General features: G+C 39.4%; 1 protein-coding gene across 1 annotated transcript in view; it reads right to left on the bottom strand.

The window, feature by feature from the left end:
• Nucleotides 1–320: 320 nt before the first annotated feature.
• The window catches only part of Gap43 (growth associated protein 43), a 93,669-nt gene continuing 69,638 nt past the window's right edge, over nt 321–24,351 (bottom strand). The window contains exon 3 of the mRNA NM_017195.3: nt 321–992. Coding sequence (NP_058891.1) covers nt 907–992 — 86 coding nt within the window. The 3' untranslated portion in view covers nt 321–906. The remainder of the gene's footprint in view (nt 993–24,351) is intronic.

Here is a 24,351-nt window from a genome sequence, read left to right as displayed (position 1 = left end):
AGCCTGCAGCACACTATATTTTTATTGGCCTCAGAAAGAATCCACAAGGCCGATATCCTGATTTCAGACCTCTCGTTTTCACTACCGTGAGATGATGTCTGTGGCTTAAGCCACACCGACTGTGTTCTTTGTCATAGCATCCCCAGCCATTGTGGTACCTAACTATCTCACTGGGATGGCAGCCATTGGTCTTAGCCAGGGTCTGTGCTTCCTTTCCCAGAGTTGTCTAACGAAAGAGCTCAGGAAAAAGAGAGGAAGAGCCTGATGTGTCGGAACAAAGAGACCAAGGGATATGGAAAGAAAACACAGAAACACCAAAGTTGATTACTCTCATGATTTATTAATATTCAGATTGAAAAAGGAGCCTCACAGCCTTAAGTTACGCTAATTGGCACATTTGCTTTATTTATTTATTTTTAAAACAAACCGTTTTTTTTTTAATTTTTTTAACCTTTTTGTTCATTCCATCACATTGAAAATGAGGAAACAGAAATGGTTTTTTGAATTCACTTAATATTTTGGACTCCTCAGAACGGAACATTGCACACACACACTTGGAACAGAGAGAAATAGAGAGGAAAGTGGACTCCCACAGGGCCACACGCACCAGATCAAAAAACCGGGGTACAGTGCAAGAATTTCCCAAGATGACTGCATCATCATTACCAAAAACTCGCCATAACAACACCAAGAAACAAATGTTTAAGCCACACTGTTGGACTTGGGATCTTTCCTGCTTTTTTTTTTTTTTAATGTTTGCCACACAGAGAGAGAGGGCTCATAGGTAGGAGAGGACAGGCTCACACACGTGAGCAGGACAGGAGAGGAAACTTCAGAGTGGATCTGAGAAAGGGCAGGAGAGACAGGGTTCAGGTGGGGGCAACGTGGAAAGCCGTTTCTTAAAGTTCAGGCATGTTCTTGGTCAGCCTCGGGGTCTTCTTTACCCTCATCCTGTCGGGCACTTTCCTTAGGTTTGGCTTCATCTACAGCTTCTGAAAAAGAAAACGAGATGGAGGAGGGAGAGGATGGTGAATATTTTGTCTCTGAAATCTGTTCAATGGTACAAGGCATTACTTCTTTCCAAAACATTGCCTAAGGAATTACGATGATGAGATGATTAATATCCAGTAATATAATTTCCTAGGCCAAAAGCCTTTATTCTAGGATGCGGTTCAGCAAACACAAGGAAGTAAAGGACAGGTCATCACTCGGTAGATACTACATTCTTGCGTGTGCACCGTCCAGGCCCCAGTCCTGTTTTAGGTCAGAGGCGAGCTTGCAGGGAGGAGTCAGTTCTCAATTCCCACCATGTGGGTACCTGGATTGAACACAGGTTGTCCATCTTGACCGTATCTCCCGCCCATCGTTGTGATTATCCATCTTTCCGCCTCACAATTGAGGCTCTGCAATGACCTTGTTTTCCTATTGCCTAGTGTCAAAATAATTGTAGCAAATAATTCATATGGTTCATTGAGCATCCTTTCCAATTTATCTTACCGTTTATTTTTAATAATGCGAAATTTGGAAAGGGAAATATGTGAGTTTTGAGCCCCCGTTAGAGGCCACTAATATCTACAGTTTATAGGAGTTTATAGGAGGAAGGTGATCTCCCTTGGGAGGATAGAGTTGGGCCCTATGTGCTCACCTTTCCCTAATATAGCAAGCACCATATAACATCTGGAAATGTGGCACCTATCTTATGACCATGAAGACACAATCTGTATACTAAGCAGGTAGAACAGAAAGAAAATTCATCGTTGCATGGGGTGTACCATACTTCAACACCTGTCCATCATCCTTTGCATTGAATGAGATAAATGACCAACTGCTTTAAAGCACTGAGGTGGTTTACAGTCTCTTGTAACCGAGTATAATATGTTCCAAGGGAATACACAGACCTGTGACACGGGCATTGTTTTGCTTAACAATGTAGATTTACATCTTTATGAAGGTTGGTCCCACTCCCCTCAACTCCAAAACTTTCCCTAGAGAATTCAGCCAACAGATTATATGCCACAAGACATATTACTAATATCCTAGTCTGTCTAAACAAAAGCCGTTTTCCCTAAAATTACTTGGTATCAACTTATCAGATATCTTATGCCCCAAACCTACACCATCCCTAAGTTCAGTGATTTTTTTTTCAGATAGAACTTGTAGACTCAGCAAACATCTCTATCCATGGTTATAATTTATGATAGTGGAATGACACAAAGGAAAAAAGGCAGGGGATGGGAACCTCATGGGGTGAGAGAAAGAGAAACAGAGACACAGAGACAGAGAGAACAGACTCAAGGAGCTGTGAGTCATGCTTAGTCCTCTCAGTCATAAACTGTGAGAACACACATAAGGTAGCATTTCTTATGGATGTACACTCAAGCCTACAAGTCCAATATGCACGGGGGACTGGTCACCTAGGCACCTACTGCCTAGCATGGATGGAAGCCAGGCTCCGAGAATGAACGTTCTGAGATATTGCACATAAAGCATTCTGCTTTAAATGACTCCCTGCCTTAAGTTCAGGGAATCAATCTTATCAAATAGGCAATTGTAAGAACTCTTCAAAGTCCTAGCTCACCAATCATGAGTCAATTTTATGAGCCAGTTTAGGAACAGGTGCACCAGCCCTACTATGCTAAGATTAGTCTTTCTACATGCTTTCTGGTGTTAAAGATACCTATGCCCTTTAAAATGAAGCTTTTATGATTGCTTTTCCTCCCCTTAAAACCTGCTCTTTTCCAGTCTCTCAGACAGATAAACTAAAGCCAGGGTAGTCTTTCTAGCCTGGGAGATTTATATTTAATTAGAAGATAATGGGTGTGTTTTGAAAACACTAATTTTATGCTTCAGGGAGACTAAAGTAACAATATTAAATAAAAATGGATTAGTATTGGGAGGAGATGCAGAAATTAGGGAAATGTACCTCACTTAGCAGGCCACTATAAGTTATAAAAATGTATGTGTCTTTCAAGTCACTCACACATAGACTGGGGTTCACTTACAGCTGAATACTTACATTTAAGTAAGCCCACCACTCTGAAATGTAACTTTGAATTCCTTCTTTGTGGATATATTGAAAAATATATTTTCCCAAATATGCATGGTTTCTATAATCAAGCCTCATCTGGTCAATAATGTAACTCTGGAGAATAATGTTAACTTTTAATGGTTCACTTCTGCCCAAAGTTTAAATGTCTTACAGTTTAGTAGGGCTCACCATTCAGTGTGAGTTACCTCTGCAAGACAGTGGTTACTCAGAAAGAGGGTACAGCTTTCCAACTGACAGCCCAAGATGTTGGGTAAAGTGAACTCAGTCTTATCACCATAATATTTACATGTGCCAGTATTCCTTGAAGATTATGGACTTCTGGTGTAATCTTTTCTAGGAGAAGACTTCCTAACTTACTGAGGTTCTCGATAGCAATCTAGGATTCTATTACAGGATTCATATGATACCCATCTCAAACCTTTGAATATTAAAAGTATTCCAAAATTGGTTTAATAACTTTATTGTCTCCAAGAACCAGTTTTAGGGCCCTTTTAAAATTATAGAACCAAGATTTAAATGACCCAGTGGCATATGGACAGTTCAAATGTAGAAGCAGGAGAAGACTTCAAATCTACCCTATTGAAATAAAACCTTTGGAACTATGATGCATGTGATTCGAGAGAGATATGAAACTCAAAAGAAAAGGGGGTTATATGCTGGGTAAAATAAGAAAGATTTGTACTTGTACAATATCAAAGAGGAAATTCTAAGAAAATAAGCAGAAAACAAAGATTCCAATGACTTTGAAAAGCAGCTACACTTCTGATCTTTCTTGGGGTAGAATCGGTTTAATCCTCTTCAATCTAACAGATTCTCTTGTCATCCTTTGTTTAGACCTCGGACAAAGATGAGTACAACGCTAGTCATTGCTGACAGCTCTTTATTAAGAGATATTTATGACCTATAGCTTTTTTCCTTGATACTTATAATACACACCTGCAGTATGGCAAACTCATCTTCTATGGGTTGAGGAGACAGTGAAAGCAATCATAAAAATGCCATCATAATTGAAATCTTTACACTTATTTAACAGAAAGAAATAGTTACAGCTAGAGAGTGTGATCAGTGATGGGAACCTTTAACGTAGCACCTTAGATATAAACTCCTTATCTAAATAAAAATGCCTATTTTTGTTCCTTCATTTGTTCCCTTTTGAATTCTTGGTGTCCAGGTCAGAAGTAATATGGGGAAAGCTCTCAATAAGTGTTGGGTGAAACAATGAATAAGTAGTGTCATATCATAAATGAGGAAATTGAAGTACAGTAGGAATTGTTCTCTAACTCACACGGTTTGCTGAGAGCCAAGCCAGGACTAAAGCACGGGTCTTCTATTTGTTTTATATCAGTGGAACAAACTTAAGCAGCAGAAATCAGGAAAATAACTAATTTACTATTTGAGCACTAGAAAACCAGTAACCAGAGTCTGGAAGCTTTTGGTTACCAAAAAAAAAAAAAAAAAAAAAAACTAAGATTTTTTTTAAGGCACTAGAAGGTAAACACCAAAAAATGATAATTGATAAGATTCATCTGTATCTCATTTAGCTGAAACAATTCAGAGGAACACATAGAGTTTACGCTGTGTATACCTTATTTCACTTCAAATATGAATGATTTTCCTGTCTGGATATTGAGAAGACAGGTTGGGTTTTTTTGTTTGTTTGAGATAAAAAGCTGACTACTTCATGAAAATAAAATATATCATCAAATCAGGGGGTTTGGTGGAGTTTTTATAGGTCCGCAAGAAATTATGCAAAGAAAAATTAAGATTGGAAGGAAGAAACACTGGAAAGTACCAGGCTCTCACCTTACCCCAATCAGGATGGATGGCCCCAATGTGAGGTCCACTAAGAAGAACCTGTAATATTACTACTACAGAGAACCCTACAGCCCAATGAAAGAAACCACAGTGAGACGTGGGTTATATCTAAGACAGGATCCACTTTTACAGTAACTAAATGCAGCCTGTGAAGGGTTTTAACATCAGACCAAAAAGCACTTGTTAGAATTTCCGTCATTTAAAGTAGGTCCATTTGAACATACATGCAGAAAAGAATGTCTCTGTGTTCTTAACATGCTTCACCCTCATCAATGCCAACCATAAACAAGTCTTACATACAACAAATCACATTGGTCATTCAGTTGTAGGTCTACGGTTTTGAATTTTCTTCTGGAAGTGATTGTAAATTATGACAGTCCTGGCCTTTGTTAAGGTACGTTGCTCAATACCTTCTAAGCTGCTGTCGATACTCTGAACAGTTTTAAGTAGACTTGTATTGTTCGTGTCTATCCTTTAACCACCTTATGTTACGTTTGGGGAATCTGAGGCAAAAGATTAAATAATTTATATATAAGTTGTACAAATGGATGGTAAGTGGCAGTTTACTCCAGCCTGTCATAGAACCCGTTCAAGCCTTCTTCTTGATGTCACATCCTCTGCTCTCAACTTACCTAAATAAGGATGGATGGGCTCAATGGGAACTGTGACACGAGTCCATAGATATTCAATCTCAGTGCCAATAAAATCTAGATGTTGGACTTGCAAAAATTGGCTCAAAATGGTGGGGAGAACCCCGATTAGTGTTTGGCATTATGAAAGCTGGCCTTGGCACATTTTGGTGCTAATTATGTAATTTGCAAATGCTAGAGATGAGTTAATATGTAATCTTTGGTATTTTGAGAAAAAAAACAAAACTTTGATCATGGTGGTAAGTGTGAAAGACATGAATGGCTGAGGCCAGCTGGTCACTCCAATTAGGATAGTCCAATTAGCATAAATAACTACATTCATGTAGCGCATCACCCTCCGTCTGCGACAGTTGTTACTTAAGAGCCTGAAGAAGTTAAAGAACTGAAGTCAGATAATCGGTGCCAAGAGACATCCGACAAGGGAGCAGAGGTAACAGGGCTCAGAACTGACAAATGAGTCTGACGCGGGATACTGAGGTGAAGCTGAAGCCATGTGAGTAAAGAGAAGAGCACAATTTTCCTCAGTCATTTGTCTCTGGATGCTACTTTTAATCATATAAGTACAGAAATAATATTAATATTGATATTTTGGTTAAGATATTATAGGGGGAAGGTCAGAGCACCTATGGTATGGATGTTCGAATTGCCCCAAATGTGTATCTGGAAATGTTGTTCCTAGGTGTTGCTGTAAGAGGATTAAGAGGTAGAGCCTTTAACCATGATTATACCATGAATGAAGCATTTATGATTTGGCTGAGGGTTCTTTGAAAATGGACCACTGAACACTCACAGTGAGAAGTAAATCTGTTACCTAAGACACCCATATCAACCAAGATGAAATACTTTGAATACATATATATATACATATATATATATACATACGTGTGTGTGTGTGTGTGTGTGTATGTGTGTGTGTGTGTGTGTGTGTGTTTGTATGGGAGGGTGGGGAGGGTAGAGGGCTATCTCATGTGACTGGATGATGTGTTTACAAGTTGATTGTGATCCTATCAAAATTAGCTCCCCAAATCTCATGAAGATTGGTGATCTGTTTTTAGTGGCTTACATTAAGAAGAAGAAAAACATATTCATGTGTTCTTAAGTATGAGGTTGAGAGAACTTTCAAATCAAACATGGTCATCTTTTCAAGAGTAAACAATTATATCCACAGGAGAAGCTTAAGCTGGGAAGTTAAAAAAAACATTTAATTCTATTTTCTCCTTCTGCCATAGTCTAAGTAATGTGAGGGCCACCATTGAGATGACTTAGACAGATAGATTTAGTGATTAACAAATGGCTGTAACTTGCCTCTCTGGCATTTTAACATTTGCAAAATCTTGGTCCTTTAAACCCAAAGACCTCTTAGAAATCATAATGCTTGCAGGAAGCCTCTTAATTTTATCATTTATTTATATGTTAACTTAAAAAAGAAAGTCAATACCACAGACAATAAAGTCATATATTATTCATGCTTCAAGGCTGAAAGACACGTCAAAATGAAGGAAAATGTGGTCATCCCTACATTAATGGACCTAATGAAAGGGACTGAGCTATGTTATTCTGGTCTTTGAATTAGGAGTAGATTAGCAGTGATTACGATGAAACTCAAACTGAGAATGTCTATCTTTTGGGACTGTATGGTGTGTTTCTTATTGGGGTGGGGAGAGAGAGAGAGAGAGAGAGAGAGAGAGAGAGAGAGAGAGAGAGAGAGAGAGAGAGAGAGAGAGAGAACTTAGTTCAACATCACTTCTCTCGAGTCAAATTCTCTTAAATTTTTGAATGTTCTTAAAGAATCTCATACATTAAAAGAAGGAAGATCTTCCTAGTTTCCGACACTTATGACCCATGACTACCACACCCTCCCCACACCACTCTTTTCCCTGTGCTCATTCGTTATTGAACCCAGAGCTTTATACACGCTAGGCATTCTAGGCAAATGCTCTGCCGCTTAGCCACACCCTAACTCTAAGACTACTGTTCTTTAAAATGCTCAAAGTCACGTTAAAAGAACAATAAATGTGTACAATATCCCTCTATCCGCTTGTACAGTGTAATGGTAGTTATAAATGATAGACAAGACTACAAAAGAGATTTGAGCGAACGTTTTCACCATGGTCATTCAAGGCGTATGTCAACCTGACTCTCCTCCCTTGCTGAAGAAGATTCTGGAAGCAGTTCTTGCTTTTGATGGGTTTCAATTCTTTTCCTCGAAAGGGTGAGTGAGAATAGCTTGTCTGTGCCTTCCTTCTGTTGATGAGCAAACACCAGGAGCATATGCAGCAGCGGCTGCTTGCGTGCCCAGCCAGGCAGCCCGGTTGCAATGCTGTTAGAGGGATGGCGGTGTTCCCAGCTGCCGTCGCCCACATGGAGCTCTAATGGCCCCGATTCTTGGCTCTTCTCCAGGTCCCTCCACAGCCCTACATTACTGAAATTAGGTTGAGTGGATTTCCGAGTAAAACATTACCTCTTGGGACCTGCCCAGCTCTCCCCAGCCTTGTCAACATTGATTAAATAGAAGCTGCTATCATCCTGGGGCCATGCCCACAATTACTCTACCAATCACCACTGGGCTAGGTGCACTTCCCTTTTCCTTTTTAGTTTTATCTTTCTTGAATATTAAGCGTCATTACCGCAAAAGCTCAAAGGGAAGCCACGAGGAGTGCTTAGCAGCGTACTCGTGTACGGCCTTTTGTGACTCAGACCATCTTTTCCTTGAGCTGTACACCAGATGTCAAATTGGAGCTTGGGCTGGCTTTTAGTTGTCCCTGGGATCCATATTTTTCCTTTGTCGCTCACTTTGTTTCCTATTTTCAAACATATTAAAATGCCAAGCGCGCGCACATGATTTTTGAAGTCAGGATAATGAACTAAATTACACCTCCACCCTTGTCCCTTGTTTTCTGAGCCTTTGAAAGAGAAAATAACCCGTTATGCACTTACATTTTTCAGAGAGTAACAAATAAGAATTTAATTAAGAAGAAATGTCAAAGGCAGCTGCCACAGGGTCTTGGTGATCCCCAAACATACCATTACCATGCTCTCGCCTGCCCTGGGAGTTTTAAGACTAAGCAATTCTACCATTTGCCCTGACTCTGACTTTTCCAACTAGTCATTCAAGCTCAGGCAAATCCGATTTCCTTTCTTTGCTTCAGTTTCCTAATCCAGAGATAATAATATGGCCGATTGTGCCTGCCCCCATCTCATTGCTAGCTAAGTGGAAGTTCTGATATATATTGTAAAATAAACCACAAATTATAAAGGGGACCGGGTGTAGTCTGCTGAGTATTTAACCAACTTGGACTTTAATTTCTTTGGCTTTACTCTATCTTGCGGATTTTGTAAATTAACATTATCTTTCTAAGACCAAAAAAATTTCCAAAGGAAGATAAGCATCTATTTTTTCCTCTATACTTTTCTAGATAAAATGAGACCTTCCACAGTACTTCTACATCTCTGGCAGAAAGGATATGTGCATTGTAAACAGTATTAAACAGAAAAGCAGACACCCAGAAAAGGAAGATTATTAACCAAGGAAATCTACCGCTCTAGAAGCTAAAAGGGAATTCAGGCTTTCAACTAGTAAAAAAGAAAGCTGGAGTTTTTATTTGAAAGAAAAGATGATCCAATGATTAAGGACAAAAGATAAAGTGGGTCAACTTGCTCCAGAAATCTTTTTGTAAAAAATCTATTTATTTAATTTATGTAAATAAGTGCTCGATCTGCATGTACACCTGCAGGCCAGAAGAGGGCATCAGATCCCATTACAGATGATTGTGAGCTACCATGTGGTTGCTGGGACTTGAACTCAGAACCTTTGGAAGAGGACCCAGTGCTCTTAACCACCTCACCACCTTGCCACCTCACCAACCCTCCGGAAAACTCTTAAAGTTTATATATACATTTAGATTACACAATAATCAAAAGCTAATGTCCCACCTCCTCCTAGTATTGACAAACAGAAAGAGCAGCAACTACAACTTACATAGCTTGTCTAATAGATATCAGTCATTTCTGGCATAGGAGGCAATAAATACATAAAATTAAATTATTAAATTGTATTTCTTTTTTGTGCATGTGTGTGAATCTACATATGTATATGTGTATATATGTATGTGTGTATGTATGTATATATGTATGTGTGTACGTATGTGTCTATGCATGTGTATCTATATATTTGTGTATGTGTGTATATATGTGTATATATGTGTATATATGTGTATATATGTGTGTGTATGTGTGTATATGTATGTATGTGTGTATATGTATGTATGTATGTGTGTGTATGTATGTATGTGTGTATGTGTATGTATGTATGTGTGGTGCTGGGAACTCAAACCCAGGGTCTGGCAAGCTCTCTATCTGAGCTACATTCCTAATCAGACTACTTCATTTATTATCATGACTAAAATGAAAAAGTCAACTTCTAAGAGCAGAAATTCAAACCCCAAACGTAATAGTATTTTCATAGTGGCATAGCCACAAAGTAGACTTATTCCTGCACCCATCCTTCCTGAGAAGCACTGAGTGGCCAGTCATATACAATTCTATAGAAGCATTAGTTCTCTACGGTTAGTAGTAATGGTTAGTAGTGTGCCAGAGTGATCTGGTGGTTGGATTGAGGAATCACCTTAATGGTGTCCCAGTTTCCCTTATGACCTTAAAAAATCTTTTTTTTTAAATAATATAAGAATAACACACAAACCCGCGCGTGCACATGCATGCGTGCAACACACTTCAATATTCTTTTGAGAATGAGTAAAACATATATCTAGTTTTGATTTTGTAACTGGCTTACCATAGCAAATGAAAAAGAGAGAGAGATTTTGCGTGTGTGTGTGTGTGTGTGTGTGTGTGTGTGTGTGTGTTTCCTTATTTGACATTCAGATGTATTCTACATCTGTGCATATTTACCTGTGCCTGTCAGATGTCTTCTGTGCATTGTAACTAATGCTACTTGTGACTTGTAATTTATTCAGTGTATACAGAAAATATTCAAAGTTAAGTCTTTTAAATTTATGCTCACCAACTCTCAAGACCAAGTTCAACTCATATTTCCCACTTCAAAACTACTCTAGGGAGACTTAATCACTTTTTCTTTTCACAAAGAAATTGTAGTCCTTGTATTATTTGCTGATTTATAGAGTCTTTTCTAGTCTTCAGTCGATTATAAACTAAGGTCATTTTTTTCCAGGGATATATTTACATGAATTTATATTCCACACAAGTAGGAGTTTTTAAATTTTATAAGCTGATGAATCTCAGTACTTAAAGCATGCTTGAAAAAATAGCATGCATTTGTATTGTCTCCAACTAGTAGGATCATGTTTAATATCTACACTTGCAAAATACTTAAAATGATTAAAAAATTAAGTAAAATCTATGAATCCCTTTTAAATATAAATTAAAGTTAACAACCTTAGGCAGGAAAACTTTGTACCTATAATGAATTTCCAACTTTTTTTAAAAAGATTTACTTATTTTATTTATATATTAGTACACTGTAGTTCTCTTCAGACACTTCAGAAGAGAGCATCCCATTACAGATGGTTGTGAGCCACCATGTGGTTGCTGGGGATTGAACTCAGGACCTCTGGAAGAGCAGTCAGTGCTCTTAACCACTGAGCCATCTCTCCAGTCCGAAATTCCAACTTTTAAATGAGAGTTACAAAATGAATTTCAACAACCAAAATTTATAGCCATGGAAAACATTTCCTTGATAATTTCAAAGATATTAATTTCACTAACAGTTATTGATATATACAAGAAAGTTTTAAAAAGAAAGATATTTGAAGCATAATTATTTTTGATTGTCCTAGAGTAGTGGTTATGGGCTAGTACTAGAACTAGACAACATTAAATTACCTTCTGTGACACTTTACTATAGCTTTGGGTAACTTACTTAACCTCTTGTAGCTTCATTTTCTTTATCTATAATTAGCAGTACTGTTGGCACCTCTCTCATGAGGTTGTTATGAGAACGAAATGTGTTGATTTAAAGTCCTTCACAACACTTCATGTTTAAATAATCATCTGCTGGTTTTGGAAGAGGATGATCACCAATGTTTGCTATAAGCCAAATACTGTGTTTAGAAACAACACAAAACAACTCCCCCCTCTCTCTATATATATATACATATACATATATACATATGTATATATATATACATTCCTTTTTTTATATTATAATAAAGTAGGAATAATAAATTAATAGAAATGAAGAAAACAATATGAAATGAAGAAACAAAAAAACTAACAAAGTGTCACTTCTTGGCTCACATGGATGCATAAAAAATGAGCTGATGTCTTCCTCTTTCTTCCATACGGTTAAGAATTCATCCAACCTAGGAGGAACTTTCAGGTATTCTAGCAAAAAAGAAAGAAAAGTTTGTACCTTACAAGGCTCTTGCTTAAAGAATGACTATCTATTTATTCATCTGTTTGTCTGTCTGTCTGTCTATCTATCTATCTATCATCTATGTATCATCGATGTTATATAAAAGATATATATCTTGTATATCTTATGCATAATATATATAACATATATATTATATATAATATCTACTTTTTACTGAAACTTTTCTGTTTTTTTCTAGAATTTTCAGATTATCATAGGCAATTTTAAGAAAAAAAAACTTTGTTCAGTCATGTTTATAGAATTCTATACTTTAATAGTTCATTATTAAAGTTTTACAAGGAATCATACGGAGTGAGATTTCATAGCTCTGTGATGTAAAAGTAATTTTGATTTCCAGGAAGTCTTGTGGTTATGTGGGGAGGGGCCTGAGCTGAGGGCAGGACCCCAGGGAGAACTTCTTTTCACTCATGCGCAACACTCCGTCATCTCTTTACCTTGCCCCGTAAGAAATCCCACCAGAGTTGAACACTGTAAGTAACGGTCTTTTCAAATGATGGCACACACCCTCCCCCCCCTATAAAAAGGTATACTTTTAGAAACTTTTGTCAAACATGACAGAAATTGGTACTTCACTTTCTTCTCTCAACCTGGAAAAGATTTTCTACATTTCTCTCTGACACATTTTGGAGGAAGAGCCTGACAAATAACAGAGGCAGATGCTTACAGCCAACCATTGGGCCGAGCACGGGTTCTCCAATGAAGGAGTTATACAAAGAACCGAAGGACCTGAAGGGGTTTGCAACCCATAGGAAGAACAACAATATCAACCAACCAGACTCTCCCCAGAGCTCCCAGGGACTAAACCACCAATCAAAGAGTACACGTGGAGGACCCATGGCTCTAGCCGTATATGGAGCAGAGGATGGCCTTGTCGGGCATCAAGGCCCTGGGTCCTGTGAAGAGCCAGGGCAGGGAGACCGGAGGGAGTGGGTGGGTGGGGGGAGCACCCTCATAAAAGCAGGGGGAAGGGAGATGGGATAGGAGATTATGGGAGGGGATAACTTTCGAAATGTAAATAAAGAAAAGAAAAGAAAAGAAAAACACAAAACAAAACACAACAAAAACCACCCCACAGATATCATGCACTGCCCACTACCATTGATCATATCCTCAACTGTGAGGCACAGTAAAGCCTATCTTCTTCCAACAGTTTCAGAAAATGAAAACTCCAAAACAAACTAGCCCAGCATAATGTATTAGATATTATTTATTAGGATTTAATACTTAATAAACTTAGGAGAGATTTAACAGGAGAAGTCGGCTTATTGGCCATTTTTACCCATGTACTCTTTTGGCTTCCTTTCATCAGAATTTTTCACTTATTGAACTACCTATCAGCTTTGTGTGGCTGGCTGACGTGAGCCACCCCAGACCTTTTCTAGAGATTTGTGTCCTTTTGTTCTTTGTAGTTTCCTTTATCTTTTGTGATAATAATAGTAAGGATGTCTAAAAAAAGAGTCCTAAGGAATTATACTATTAACTATCTACCTTAAAAAAATCTATAGGTCTGCTTATAAATATCCATGAATAGTTTAAATGAAAATTCCCATCTGTGCTGACAATGCTCCTGCCAATAGTCAAAGACTGTCTAATAAAAACCACACAGTAGGCATACCCCCGTTTTTTTTTTTCAGCTGTATTTCTCAGTCCCTCTCTACTTTATTTATTTGTTTATTGTTTGTGTGTTTATTCATTCATTCACTTTTACATTCAAATTTCAGTTTCCCCTCCCTCCTGTCTGCCTGGTCTCTCCCCACACTCCCCCTCCTCCACTCCTCCTCCTAAGAAACCCCCTTTTGAATAGCTACCCTAAGGGGACATCAGAAACATCACAGGCTATTGTCCTTGCTTGATTCCCAGAGGTGGAAGATTAAGCCCAATTCCTGAAGACACCATGCATTTCAAAGCTAGGGCCCAGAAGCCCTTGAGCTGGAACTGACCTCAAAGCCTCCTCCCTTGACTTGGGTCACATCAGACCTTGAGAAAATTAATGAGCTATCTTCTAGGTGATGATGATTTTTATTTAAAAGAGCCTACACTTATCCTCAATAATATTTCCCAATACATCGAGTTAATGTCACCTACTACAAAGTTGATGAGGAAAAAAAAAAAACAAGCAAAAACAAAAACGTCTTGGGGGTTTGCTAGATCCTACAGTCTGATATCAGATAAGATGATCTGGTTATCTGATTCCAGGGCTGACATTCAGAAATTAAGACTGGGCGTGTCTCCAGTGTTAGGAGTATGACAGAGGGCAATCGTGATACAGATGCCTGAAAGCCCGCCTTGCTTGTAAACGCCCATTGTGTAGGTGAAGTGCAAACCGTGAGGGAGCTCCACCCATGGAGAATACTCAGCTAGGCTCTTGCCATGACTCGCTGTGATGTGTTTGGATAGAACTCGAGCTTAGGCAGACAATTATTTATCCTTGTTGTGTAATTTTCCCTTATGGCTGTGTCTACACAGCACCCAGCAAACTAGCAACTTGGCAGTTGTCTCGCTAATTTTATCAATGCAAATGGCTGAACTACATAATTCAGGACAAAAAAAAATCCTGTCTGTATATATTATCACAGACTTGGCTTGTGATGATTCATAAAATTACAGTAAATTGTTCATGTAATTAGTGAAAGCTGGAGGAGCCTTGGGGATGATGTAATCTCAGCTCATCCCTCTCTGAGAGAACAATGGAAGATAGTGGTTCTGTGCTTTGCCTAAAGTCACTGAAGAGAGCAGAATGCAGGGATCCTTCCAGGAGACCAAAGCACTCTCCATCCTTAGGGATGAGTGGACGCTAATGCTGATTTTATTTTATACTTCTCCCCTTAGTCCTGAGTGTACTGTCTATCTCTATTGTTTCCTATTTTTCCACCTCCATTCCTATTTTCCTTTGTGACCTACAAGACAATTCAATATAATCTTGCCTTAAGATCTATCAAAAGTAATCTTCCGCTCTCCAGAGGCTCACAGAGCCAGTCCTGAGAATTACTGCTTTATAAAATGTCAGTGTTGTGCTCAGTTTGTAGGAGGCGGTGTGGAAATCATACACAGAGAAGGAAAGAAAAATAGGGACCTCTCAAGGAGTTCATTAGGCCGAGCAGTAAATATGGATTATGATACATTTTATAAATTACATAATGAGTTAGTGAATGGTCAAAGTCCAGAAGTGGCTACAATTATCACAAATGCTGTCTTAGCCACGAATCCATAAGAGATCATTTTTATGTCTTGCAAAAGAGGAAATGAAAAATGCATACCATTCCTTTATCAATCACCCCCTCCAGATTCCAGCGGTAGCAGAACATTACAAAACCGACTGTGAAGGTTTAACCCAATTTTGAAGTTAATTTCAAACACATTATTGTAACAAGCGCAACCCATAAAAGGCATTGGTATTATAAGCTTACACATGGGTAAATAGATGCAATTCCCACCTCTTACTGGGACAATTCATTCTGTACCCATTGTGTGCTTTGGTTTCCTGGGGCTCGTCAAATTATGGCACTGCCTTTGAGTAAAAGAATTGCTTTAAGAATCAATGGCATTCACTGGAACACAATCAGAACGGTATTGGAAAAGTAATATTAGTATTTGTAGCAATTTCTTCTTTTTAGGCACGATCTCCAATCTCTTATATGTGGTGATGGGATATTACAGCTTTGGCTATTTGGGGACATCAGGAGAATAATCAGCAAAAGAATGAAGATTTCTGGAGTCTGAATGTTATCTAGGACAGAATCATTAGGTCCATTATTTAAAGTGCCATTTGAAAACGTATCCCTCAAGCTGAGCATGGTAGCTCAGACCTGTAATTCCAGAGCTAGGGAGGCTAATGAGGAGGACTTCCAGGAGTTGGTGATCAGCCTGCGCTACAGAGGGAGACCCTGTCAAAACAAGAAAGAAAATCAAACCAAACCAAAGCAACCAAATCAAATCAAAACAAACAACAAAACGAACGAGGAAGAAATTCTCTCCTCTCTGTTTCTCTATCCAATGTTTACTCTCCAATAAAGCCAATCTCCAGGACATATTGTCTATAGAAACAATGTCCTATTATCCTCTTTAAAATACATATTTTGAGATTATTTGAAATTGGCCAGGATATGTAGCAACAACACTTCAGTGTTAAAAGGGGACCTTGGCACACCCCCAGTCTGATACAACTACCCACGGTGAAACCGCCAGAGATAGACAATCTCTACTTACACAACTCTGAGTGTAAATTATCTCTGATATCCCACAGAAATCTACCAACATAAGCTTTATGTAGCCTGTCTGCTGGAAGAATATACAGCAAATAAATTAGTAATCTCTTTTCCATCCAATGCCTTTTGCAAAACTCCAGGGTAAACTCTTTCTGGTGAAACGTACTGACCTATTTACTCCCCTCATTTCCAAGAAACAAACTTCATGTGAGGAAACAACATAAGTTGTCCATCTTTTCTTCAACCCTCCTTCCTTAGTTTTCTACCTGTGCCCCTCTTGAGTTCACCAAAACAAAACAGAACAATGGCGTTCTAAAGTCTAAACCCCAGCTACCCTCACTGCCATGCTTCCTTTGTTCTGGACCTTTACTGTTTAGTTTTGCTTTTGAATATTGACCTTGATCTAAGATCTGTGATGGAGAAACTAGCAATAGTTAAGAAACTCGCCCATAGTTTGACTTCCTGAACACCTGGTTATCCTTTTGTACTCCAGGAAGAGGCTGACCCCAAAGACCCTCTTCATATAATTTACTGCTCTCACAGTCAGGACTCTTGTAGGGCTCCAGGATGCCCTTGAATACCTGTAACGATGTCAAACATTGACCTACTCCACTTTGCGTAAACTACTGACAAGTCTGAACAGGACACGCAGAACCTCTCAATCGCATTTCTTGTCTATAACATGTTTAGCTGCAACTGGAACTGTTTGTCCCTTTGAAAAGAGCTGGACACCTGGAAAACAAACACTGCTCAACTGAATGAAGCTCCTTTTTCTTCAAAGCAACGCCAACAGTAAACCACTTCAACAATAGCCAGTCTGTTCCTGCCTATAGCACACTTAAAGAAAACCAAGATACTGTGATCCTGGTGGTGGGATTCCAATTGCTATAACCTAGTAAAACCATCTCTTAGGCCACTGACATATTTTAGTTTTGACTTCTTCTTACACTACTTTTCTTTTGTATCTTTAATTATGAATCTGTTATGGGTGTATTTCTGCCCCTGTGGAACCAGACTTCCTTTCCTTGACCCCTAACATGACTGTCACCCAAGATTCAATTCTGCAAATTGTCTTTGCTGACTGTTTCAAAGACTAATTCTTCTAATGACCTTAAAGTGAGCTGTTAAAAGTATCCTATCTATTTTAATTACATTTATTTCTTATTATGGATGCGTACAAACCATGGTACATGCCAAGGTAAATAGATGGAGATTGGAAAGGTAAGTGCAGGAACCAGTTCTCTTCTTTCCACATGTCAGTTCTGGAGTCTAATTCAGGTCACCAGGATTGGTGGCAAGTGCCATCTCATTAGCTCTATCCCCATATTCTAATATTTGAAGAATCTTGTAAACATATTTCTTTTATCACAAAACTTTGTCTTTGTGTCATATTCACCAAATTCCAGATTCTTTGGTCAAATATGTTTCTATATCCTTGACACCCATACTACCTTCATTATCATATTTTAGGGTATACTCAACATTACCTGGCCATTCCTTTTATAAATATAATCAAACTGCACTTATCATATCTCGACGATCTATGTAAATTCTCTTTATGTGTATCCATATCTCTTCATTCTTCTTTCCTTGGCATACCTCCCCAACTGACACCATAAACATGAGATTAAGAAATACAACTACACTGATAAAGTTGACACAAAAGAATGTCAGACTTGAAAGGAATGGAGATCAACCACACAACTGCTGTTCGGGTGTGAGGCCAGTTAACGGGTGGAAGGTGAACAAAATATGTGAAGTATGTGGTTATGAGAATAGTCCAACAGCCAGTAAACAAGCAGTGGAGCATGCTGGAACACAGTAATTAGGATGAGAATAGTTCAGATAGATCAATGATAAATTATGGAAACCCATCAGTAAACAACAGAGTCCCTCTCCTTGTGTACCTTCAGAGAAATGTTACTTCCAGCTCTGTGGGGGTAGGTGACAATAAGAATGGGCATGAGTCTCAGATCAGCTGGAATTTTAGAAAGAGATAAATGATGTAGGGCCTGAAGTAATACAAACTAACGGAAAGCCTAGTTAGTGGAATGGTTTCCAAACTATTGGCTGACACCAGTTGATTCAATATTTCGTTAATTGTGAGAAGGGCTCTTTCAACTACCTGAAGCTAGGAGTAAGAGTATTCCAAATTCAGGGACAGAACATAGCCTGAAAGACATGCTAACTTCATTGATGAGACTTACATGGATGTGTAACAGTACGTCCAGTTGATTGCAGAGGTTGCTGGAGAACACAGTAACAACTGAACTAATGCAATCACGTCTTAGTATGCCTTTCTGCTCTCAAGTAGCTAAAATCCTCACTTAAAGCTGATAAGCTGATAAGTGGTGAGAGAGAGAGAGAGAGAGAGAGAGAGAGAGAGAGAGAGAGAGAGAGGACTGATGCTCTAATTATTTGAAACTTGTTAATCTGAAACTTGGGACATAATTTGCCTCCAGAGCAAAATGAAAATGTACTGAATTTGAGAAGGATAAGTTTGCATCAACAACTTCAGCTTCAGCTGCTGTCTCTCTGATCCCCATAGCGTAAGTATCACTAAAACCTTCCTTCTAAACAGTCAAAGGAGCTCCCAAACCCTCACTGCCAGAGTCATCCTCTCTACTTGCTGAGATAAAAGTGAAAGGTTATAAAAGAAAACTCAGTTTAATGAGTTGTGTTTCTTTTGAATGTGTGTGAGTGAGGGGGGAGGGAGAGAGAGGTGAAGAGTAAACATACACATTTTACAGTGTGCATATGAAGCCATAGGGCAGTCTTGGGTGCCAGTTCTTACCTTCCACTTGTTTGAGACTGGGTTGCCCATTATTTGCTACTACATACACCAGACTACCTGTCGTGCAAGTTTCTGGACAGTCTGCTATTCTGCATTTCATCTGGTACAAGAGCTCACATATTATACACACACTAGTATGTCTGACTTGAGTTTGAAATCTGATGTCAGGTCTTCAATTTTTCTTTACCCACAGAGCCATTTCTCCAAGCCGAATTTTGTTTTCTAAATTAGGTGATTTTTTTAAAAATAAGATTTTAGAAGATAATCTTGAAAATTATATATATACATGTTTATTCCATATATATTATATATGAAACTGTGGGATAAAAATGTATACGTATGAGAAAAATACATTATTTCATTCAAGAGAACAAAGAAATTTGATGGAGCATCAACATTTTCTATCCAAAGACTGCTGTGAGTTTCAGTGTTTATTGACAGGTTGTAACCTTGAAAACATGCAAAGACATGAGACATCTCAGAAGAAGTAGAAATGATTGTGTTTGGTGAACTGGAGATGAACACAAGGAAACAGAACACTGTTCTGCCTTGGAATCATGTCAAGGATGGGTAGTTTATAACTGCACACCTCAATGAATATCATAAACAAAAAGTTAATTGTTTATACAGCCAGGCTAAGGACAAAGCTGTTCGTTTTGTAATTCCGAAAATGTTTATACTTAAACTATGTTCAGATGTGATCGAAGTTGACACATATAAAGTGCCTTTGCCCAATTCCTATGGTCTGTAAAATGTTTATATACACAGGAGAACTCTACAAAAAGACTAAAAACCAGACTAGACCCTGGTTGTTAAGGACAGCTTTTCTCTTCCTCATGAGAAATAAAGATTTCAACTTGACTTTTATAGATATGAGGTGTCACTTAAAGTCCTTTCTTGTATTTTCCTATAATACCAAAGACATGTAATTCCCCCGAGCCACATAGAAAGAGAAATTATATTGATTGCCTGGTGCTGGTGAAAAATTCTGCCTCACCCCAGTGTATCGGTTGTAGCCTCACCCTGAAAATGCTTTTATTGCCTTTTAAAGATGCTTATGACTCCCAATGGACTAGTGGCACTGTTTTCTAATTTAAAATATTTTAATTAAATAAAATCCTTTGTGAGAAAAAAAGAGCAAGCGCAGTCAGAGTCTGTCAGCTCAGTTGTCCTCTTGCTAAACTGACATGACAAGACAGTACGTTTGGGTTTCCCACCCGTTCTCTCTTCCCCCTCCTTCCTTTAATGGTCTGTCAAAAGGAAACCTCATCCAGTGTTGGCACTAATGCCTGTTGTAAATAAAGGGAGATGGGAGGGAAGAGGAGGGGGAGAGAGAAGTGGGTGTGTTAGAATCTAGATTTGCAGTTCAATTGCAAAGCTTCTCTCTGAGTGTCTAGACACCAGCTGCCTGGTTGCCATGGGAACCCACTAACTTTGGCTGATGGATTGAGTAGCAGTGATTCTCTGGAGATCTGGGTGGGAGCTTGGTGGTAGGGGGAGGCAGAGAAAGGTTGGGATAGATGGAATAGATACAGGGTGTTACAATAACACTGGATACAATAAGAGAAGAGAAAAGTATTTTGAGAAAGGGTAGCATTAAGCCTGTTACAGTTTCTCTCAAACACCTTACTCATGGGGACAGGCTATAAATCTGCTGTACCCAGCAGGTGTCAGGACACAGGTTGCTAAAGACAAATAGCTGAGCTGGAATGATTATATTCCCATCAACTTCCTGCCAGTGCCAAAGTACTTTAGTGAGTCAATGCTTAACACAGTCAACAGACTCAATAGAGAATCGTCAACGTAAGTCTGGGGAGCAGGAAATCCCCAAGAATGGCTGCCACATTCCCAAGTACTCAGCAGTGACAGTTAATCACAGCACTTCCCTGCCCACATGCTTGTATTCTTTTCACTTACCCATGTTATATGTAAGGGTTGGGCAGCGGTTTGGGTGAGAGATGGTGGTGGCTATGCGGAGAATTGACTAAGGAAAGATAGGCTACCAGTTTAGGGCAAAAAATCATTAACCACACAACTATATTTTGTTTTCTGATTCACATGTAGTCCCCCATCATAGGAAATTCTCAGGCCACGGACTCGGGAGCTTTACAGTCCCTTGCTGGCACCCTGGTCCTTTCTGACACAGCTTCCTATCGGATTGGGATGTTTAAGTTACACTGAAGCTCGCATCCCTTGCCTCTTTCATCACCTATTCCATTCCCAGTTCACACCCTGGCCCCGATCCTCCACTTCACTCTCTAAACTCAGCCGCTTATATGTGCCCCCACAGTCCTTTCTCATCAAAGTTCACCACAACTCATACAGACTAGGTTTATTGCTGGCCTCGGTGTTCCTGTCCTTTTACAGGTAACTTTCCTAACCATGGTCCAAATCTAAAGGAAGACCCACTGAGTTTACTGGCATTTTCTAGGTTGCAGGTGTCTTTTTTAAAATCAGGCAGTGTTAATAGATGACATGAAACTTAATGTTTAGATTATGATCAACACTTATGTTTTGAATCTGAAGCGTCCCTCATAGGAGTACGTCTTGAATAGCTGTTTCTTGGATGGTAATAATATTTTAGGAAGCTGCAGAATCTTCAGGAAGCCGGGCCTTGTTGGAAAAATAGGTCACTGAGGACAAGACTTTGACAATTGTAGGAGAGCTGGCCCGAAGAACCCGTTCTGCTCCCTCCATTTACTGGTTCACAGGATATGAATAGTCTAGACCATATGCTCCAGTTGTCAAGAACGCAGCTGCCTTGCCATACTTCTGGGTCATTATACAGATGAGGATGCTTGCAGCTAACCATTGGACAGAGCATGGGGACCACAATGGAGGAGTTAGAGAAAGGACTGAAGGGGCTGAAGGGGTTTGCAACTCCCATAGGAAGAACAACAATATCAACCAACCAGATCCCCACGCCCAGAGCTCCAAGAGACTAAATCACCAACCAATGAGTACACATGGGGGTCTCATCGCTCCAGCCACATATGTAGCAGAGGATGTCATTGTCTAGCATCAATAGGAGGAGAAGCCCTTGGTCCTGTGAAGGCTTGTTTCCCCAGTGAAAGGGAATGCCAGGACATTGAAGTGGAAGTGGGTGGGAGTGGGAGCATCTTCATAGAAGCAGGGGCTTGGAGGAGGTGGGATGGGAGAGGGGGAGGGAAAGGGGATAACATTTGAAATGTAAATACATAAAATACCCGATTTAAAAAAACCTATCTGAATTGGGAACTCAAATCATTCTTACAGTAACGAAGACATCACTCAAAGCTAAAAGAGTGTCCTGAACACCCACATATGTATATGTGTGTGTATAATATATATATGTGTGAATAATGTGTGTGTGTGTGTGTGTGTGTGTGTGTGTGTATTCTATAGGCTTTCATACAATGGATGCTTTCAAGAAATGTTTAAATTCTATTGGGCTATAGTCAGCATGTAAGAACATTCAACATACTAAAACAGAACCACTGTTGGGTAAATGCTGAGTTAACCATAATTTCTGGCATAGAAAATTTTAATTCACAGAAGCTTTATAGACACGAAAGCTTCCATGACTTTGATTTGCTGATTCACCATGAGAGAAAGATAGCTCACTCGGATGCAAATATGAGTCTTACCATCTATTTTCAGTCAGAGCAGAATCCCCAGTGGTTGAGGTAAAACCATGCCTTACTTACTTTTCTTGCTGCTGTGACCACACATCTGACAAGAAGCAAGTTAGGGGAGATATAATTTCTTCTGGCATTCAGTTTAAACTGATAGAGTCTACCACATTAAAGAAGACACAGGGGCAGAATTGTAAGGGGACCTGGTCACCTTGTGTCCATAATCAAGAAGCAGAGAGTGAACAGGAAATGGAGATGAGTAATAAAATCTCACACCCTGTCACCATAACCCACTTCTAGAAAGGCTCCACCTCGTCAACAGGCTACAACCTTTCAGCAGCTTGGGACCCACTGTTCAAACACACATGCTGTATGGGACGTTTTACATTCAAACCCAAACATTTGGATTGGTGGAAGTGGTTCTCTGCCCTTTACATATCCTTTGCCTTCGGAGAATGAGGCAATGTGCCTGACCTGTGGCTGCCTTCCATGAAGAGAGGGACTCTGAAACAAGATCAAGTGCTTTGGAGCCCTTCCAGCCTGTGTGACGATATGAATTATCAAAGAGTCTGCAGAAGCAAAGAAAGACGGGCAAAGATCTATCCAGGTAAAGAGAAGAAGTACCTTAGTGGTACAAAGGGACTAAGTCTACTAAATGAAAGTGAGCATGTCTCTTTTGCCACTTATGTGCTGTCTTTCAGAACTACTGGCTACTTTGTTTTCCGCAAAATGATAACAACCAAAAGAAATGCCTATCCTTATTGCCATGTAGATGACTTCTTCAGTCATGCAATGAAACAAATACCGGCTCTAAGGCTGCCCCACATTCTACTTGCTAGGGATGCAACCATGTACTAAAAAGCGCTAAAACAGACGACCTTGTCTTCACGGACCTTATCATTAAGATCTACAACGTATTATACAGCTTTAAGTGCACTTCAGCCCTATAATGGATGTTTATACCATTCCATGAGCCGAGCAAACATGGTGGACAAGGGGGTAGAAACAGTGTAAAGCTGGAGTATAGGGGTGTCATGAAATGCTGCCATATACACAGTCATCACAGTCATGAACAGACAGCAGCAGTAAATACCTGGGCATGACTGTGTGGTCCAGCATCCATCATGGATAGAGGAGGTACCTGTGAGTCCATGTCCTTGGCAGCTATATCTTGCTCTATCACATCTTCTTAGGACTCCCCTGAGTGTGCACCATGAAGAAGCTCCCTCATCACATGCGACCATTATCATAATGTTTGGCTTAGGCCTCTGGGGCCAAGGAGCTATGAATTGACAGCCCATAGTCTTTCCTCTCTGGGCATGTTTTTATTGGATGTTTTGATTATAGTCATGTAAGAGTAAATAAAACAGCTGATCATCAAAGGCATACATTGGATGGAAAGTAAGATAGCAAAGAACCAATCTTTGAGGTGACACAAGAGGTCAGAAGAAAGAAAATGATTGAAACTGAGGTAGAGGGATAAGACGAGGTAAATTACTATGTGCCTGAGAGTTTTCGTTAATGTTGGAATAAAGCAGAGACTTCTGAGAGGAGTCAACCTCAATTAGGGAAATAGCTGTGTCAGAGTAACCTCTAGCCATATCTGTACATTATTTTCTTGAGTGTTGCTTGATGGAGGAGGACCCAGCATGGCTAGTTTCACCCCTGGGTAGACCTAAGATACAAGGATGGTAGGAGGAAGTAGCTGGAGTGAGCCTGGGAGAAAGACACATTCCTTTATGGCCTCTGCTCTAGTCCCTGCCTCCAGGCCCTTGCTTGGTTCCTGCCTTGACTTATCTCAATGGTGAATCA

The sequence above is a fragment of the Rattus norvegicus genome, chromosome 11 (genome assembly GCF_036323735.1).
Source record: "Rattus norvegicus strain BN/NHsdMcwi chromosome 11, GRCr8, whole genome shotgun sequence".
Taxonomy (NCBI): domain Eukaryota; kingdom Metazoa; phylum Chordata; class Mammalia; order Rodentia; family Muridae; genus Rattus; species Rattus norvegicus.
The sequence above is the reverse complement of the archived record's forward strand: the minus strand, read 5'-3'. Positions and strand labels throughout refer to the sequence as shown.